This window comes from Anopheles marshallii, chromosome 2 (assembly GCF_943734725.1).
Source record: "Anopheles marshallii chromosome 2, idAnoMarsDA_429_01, whole genome shotgun sequence".
NCBI lineage: Eukaryota > Metazoa > Arthropoda > Insecta > Diptera > Culicidae > Anopheles > Anopheles marshallii.
This window is the reverse complement of record NC_071326.1, coordinates 63,533,925-63,538,351: the sequence shown is the minus strand read 5'-3', so window position 1 is coordinate 63,538,351 and position 4,427 is coordinate 63,533,925. Positions and strand designations below refer to the sequence as shown.

Sequence of the window (4,427 nt, the reverse complement as noted above, 5' to 3'; positions counted from 1 at the left end):
TTATAGGAGAAACTTTAGCAAAGGTACGTAAATGTGTGAAGATCGTTAGTTTACCAGTAATACTTACCCAGTAGCTGGCACAATCACTTAATCGTCCTGATCTACTACAGGTATTTCAGAAAGTAAGTTCTGCGTTGTAGGTTTTGAATCATTAACTCGCAACATAATGTCATCGTAACCCAGATGTTGTACGTTGGCCCTGCAATGTACAGCCTAATAAGATCGATAGAGTTGAATCTTTCTGTCTGTCTTTCTATTCTTCTTTCTATAGAAAATATATAACACAGGTTAATTGTGTCTTTGCTGTCTTGTGGAAACTGGTACTTGCCCTATTTAGAAAATCCCATCTCCTTGGCACAGTCCCTTATTGGCAAATTTTTATCCAATATCTGTGTTACAACTCTATTTAGTTTGGTAAAAATACCCAAGTCTAATTAAAAAAAAAAGGAAAATTCTGTTTGAAGTTGTGTTACGCCGTTAATTATTTTACCAAAAAGAGAAAACAAATCTTGCTCTAGCTCATCTGTTGGCTACAAAATCGTGCAGGCAATTATTTAGCAGAAGTTACTCAACTCCCCATCGGTTAGATCAGTTTGCATGGAGATTCACAGAGGACACTTTTTAGGCCTGTTGTGATTTTTACAAACGATGGCTTTGACGACGATTCTCTCGACTGTTGTAGTATTATATCATTGTGTTCGTATTCAGGTCTGTGGTTTATCGATACCAATGCGCCGCAACTTACTTTGGGGCTTTACTATTTGCTCAATTCAAACAAAATTGGTAATTAATATTTTCTCTGTCCTAATATCTCGAAAAGTCCTTAAAATGATTAAAATGCAATTTATTAAACTGAAAATATGACTGCATCATAGCATTGGAATGACTTTAAACGGTTTCACTTTCTCGACTAAGAATAGTGTGAATATTTACTCGTTCACTAGCCAGATATCCGACGTACAATCACCTCCAGGATAACTAAAAAAGCCGAAAAAGAGAATTAAAACTGAAACCGAATGGACCATCGTAAAAATATATCTTATCTTACCGCATCTCATGAGGCAATCCCGGTCCGTATGGTTCATTCGCAAAGTCCACCAAGAAGTTCTCGTTCAGCTTCATACCGCCATTTTCGACGTCGACGTCCAGTTGTACAATTGTACCACCAGCTGCAACCATCTCCGGATAGAACTGCTTGTCCCACGGCGAGAACAAACTAGACGACACGTACAGCCGACGTCCGTCGAGGGAAAGCTGCAACATTTGAGGACCTCCGTACAGGCGGCGATTCTTCACGTACACCGGTTTCGGTGGTTCGCTCAATTCCGGATCGTTCTGGACACGTCTTGGCGAATCACTCTGTATCGCTCCACCCAGAAACACCTGTCCGGTGAGTCGTGGGTGTGCCCGATCGCTGATATCGTACTGTCGGACATCTCCGTGGCGCCAGTTGCTGAAGTACAGGAACCGATCGTCCAACGAGATGAGGATGTCCGTCATCATGCCGCCCATCATTTCGATCTCGCCATTTTCTCCCAGAACTTTCTTCACCGGCACATCAATTACCTTTTCGGCAGTATACTCTGAGGAACCGGGCTTCTGGTAGAAACGGTACACATTCGCATAGAAAGCGCATCCGACATATCCTTGGTTCTCTTTTGGATTGTGCAGGAAGCGAATTTCGAGCGGTGTCAATCCATCGTCCCCGAGATCGATCGTTTGGAAGAGTTCCCGTTCCTGCCAGCGGTAAAAGTTCAATCGACAACCATACTGCGTACGATCGTCACAATCGGTAGGATGGTAACCGCGGCGGAACAGATTCGGTGCACCCCATTCCGATGCAACCATTACGTTAAAGTGCGGCTGGTACCAGTAGTCATATCCGCACAGAGCATTCCGTTCTCCACGTGACCATGTGCCGACCAGTTGAAAATTCTTATCAAATTCCACAAAATCGCCCTTCGCGTTACCTTCGGCATCACCCATGATCGAGATCATGATGTTGCCGTTCGGCAGACAGTGGGTGGTATGTGGAGCGGTGCAGTTGGCGCGCTTCAACACATCGCCCTCGATCACCCTGTCCAGCTTGGGAGCTCGCGGATCGCTTCCGGTATCGACTATGAAGATACGGTCCGAGTTCAGACATGGCAATACTAAACGGTCCCGAGTGGGTACTTCCTTATCCCCCGGAACAAAGTGACAGCTGGAGCAGGTGTTCCAACCGCTGTGATGCAATTCATTTTTCTTACTATTGGTGTACGTGCGATGTATAACCTGCATGAGATGAGGAGGAAGATTACAACATGTAAGGTTGTCCCACTAGGTGTACTCACTTGACAGTACGTTGCGCTTGCCGGGTCAACATCCACCGTGGCAAGATAGTCCCCATGTTCTTCGTCCAGATTCGGTTGCACACAGACAACATAAAGCAGTTTTTCGACCGGACCATTGCGAACCGCATCGAGGGGCGTTGCATAACCTGGACCACATTTGCACTCTGCCGACGGGAATATCTTATCATTTCAAGCCCAAAACTACTGCAACATCAGGCCGCTTTCACTTACTTGTATCTCCCATTATGTTTGAACCCCTCTTCGAAACAAATGTACCTGATAACAGGATTCTGGTGGGTGATAAACCGTAGAGCGATTGAAACACGAACGAGCAGTACTATCACGTATCGAGTTCAACACAGGAATAAATGAAGTTGTTGAGGATCAGCTTTAAATGACGAAAATTGCTTGTCATCAACCAACACGCTTCAGAGGAGGGTAAAGCATCTCAGAAATAAACTTGTAAACAACGCGTCGGCCAGAGCGATTAGGCATGTGTTGGTGTGATCGTGCGGGGCCAGCGCATAGCATTGTCGATTACGAACAGTGATGGGAGTATAATTAATGTTGGGGAAAACAACTGAAGCTAATAACAAACAAAAAAATCGGTATTGTGGCGTACCCAAGAAGCATATGTTTTTTTTTTTTTTTAGATTATAATGGGGGATTACTAAAGTAACAACATGCTCATGTTCCACTCACTGTTAGCGATAACAGCTTGCTGACTATCTGTTCAAAATATTAGTTTGTTGATGGTGGCGGTTGGAAACAAAAGTTTGACTGCATTTTGATAAGACTTTGTTATCATATCAGAGGCATTGGTGCAGCGTTAAGCTAAATGATTTTTCTTCACTTTATTTGAGCCGTATATTATATAAAATGGATAGAGATGGGAAATTTAATTCCTTTCAAGGATTAAATCCGAGTTACAGAGCCATAATAAAGATATAACTCTATAACTCACTCATAAAGATATCAACAATTTCAAGTAAGCGATCGGGAAGAGCGTTAGGGGGATGGGCTTTTGCTACATTGATGGGTTAACGTTCATTAACATTCATGAGGAAAAATTAAAAGAATAGTATTTCAGCCCTATTCGTTGGTGTTTTCCACAGCTTTTTTTTGGACACTTTTGCTGTCAGCAATGTTTTTCTTAACATCAAATCCATTTTTTTTCCAAATTTTTGAAGTTCTAGCAGTTTGCAAGCGGCCTTAAACAAGACCACACGTCTACTCGGGTTGGTGTTCAGAACAATACTAACTTTATGTGACTTCATATGTAATATTTGTACACATACACATATACCAGAAATAGAAAAATTCCAATAGGCCTGGTGGTGTATTTAGTAGAGGCACCGGTCTTAACACGAGAAGACGGGTCCAAATCCCATCCAGAAATCCCCCGTCTATTCAGCTACTGGTAAATAAAGTCTTAGAGAACCAGTATTAGCAGACCTTGACCTATTGTGATTGTTGTTCCAGTAATAAAAAATAAGTTCTTGCTGTTTTCCATGGGGATTAGAAGAATTTTTCTATTATTTTTCTAAGATTTTTTCTAGGAGTTTCTAGGAGGGGTTTGTCAATTCGGGGGCCCCACAAGCCTACGAAGAAGGTTTAAACGGCGCTCGTCGGTCCCATTTCTAGGATACTTTATGCACTTTTCCTACTAAACTGTTTTTTTCCGGGGTCCCTTCCACGGCGGGGTCCTAGGCGGCCGCCTACTCCGCCCACCGTTAGATCCGTCAATGCTTTTAGTGTTCGCATTATCAAAAACGGATGCTGTTGAAAAGGACTAATTTTAACGATTCTTCATAAAATCTCCTTGCTGTCTTGTGGACAACACATCTGTTAACAATTATCCGATCCGATCGAATCTGGCAACATTTTCACGGCACATGGCGTTGTCGTCATTGATCAGTATAAAGTAGGGTTCGAACGGGCCGAAATTGGGGTTCGGTCGGGGGTCATTGGCCAGCAAGAACTAAAAAAGGATTAAAGGGACCGACGAAGGGAAAATAGGCGAACGTTTGAAAAACATTCGAAAATAGTGTTTTTTTTTTAACCATGCCTTACCAAGAATAATAAAGGTTTAAA

General features: G+C 42.7%; 1 protein-coding gene across 1 annotated transcript; it reads right to left on the bottom strand.

Annotated features, from left to right (window-relative positions):
- Nucleotides 1–929: 929 nt before the first annotated feature.
- Nucleotides 930–2,577, bottom strand: LOC128719962 (methanethiol oxidase). Its single transcript, XM_053813604.1, has 4 exons — nt 2,565–2,577; nt 2,334–2,497; nt 1,049–2,274; nt 930–978 (listed from the first exon to the last, which is right to left on the bottom strand). Exons 1-4 carry the CDS (start codon nt 2,575–2,577, stop codon nt 930–932), a joined length of 1,452 nt encoding a protein of 483 aa, XP_053669579.1.
- Nucleotides 2,578–4,427: the final 1,850 nt, after the last annotated feature.

Excerpts from the sequence above, each read along its gene's own strand:
- LOC128719962 (XM_053813604.1), bottom strand. Across the intron at positions 2,275-2,333 it reads CAAGCGCAACGTACTGTCAA|GTTATACATCGCACGTACAC; the intron begins GTGAGTACACCT and ends CATCTCATGCAG. Across the intron at positions 979-1,048 it reads GGATTGCCTCATGAGATGCG|TTATCCTGGAGGTGATTGTA; the intron begins GTAAGATAAGAT and ends CGGCTTTTTTAG.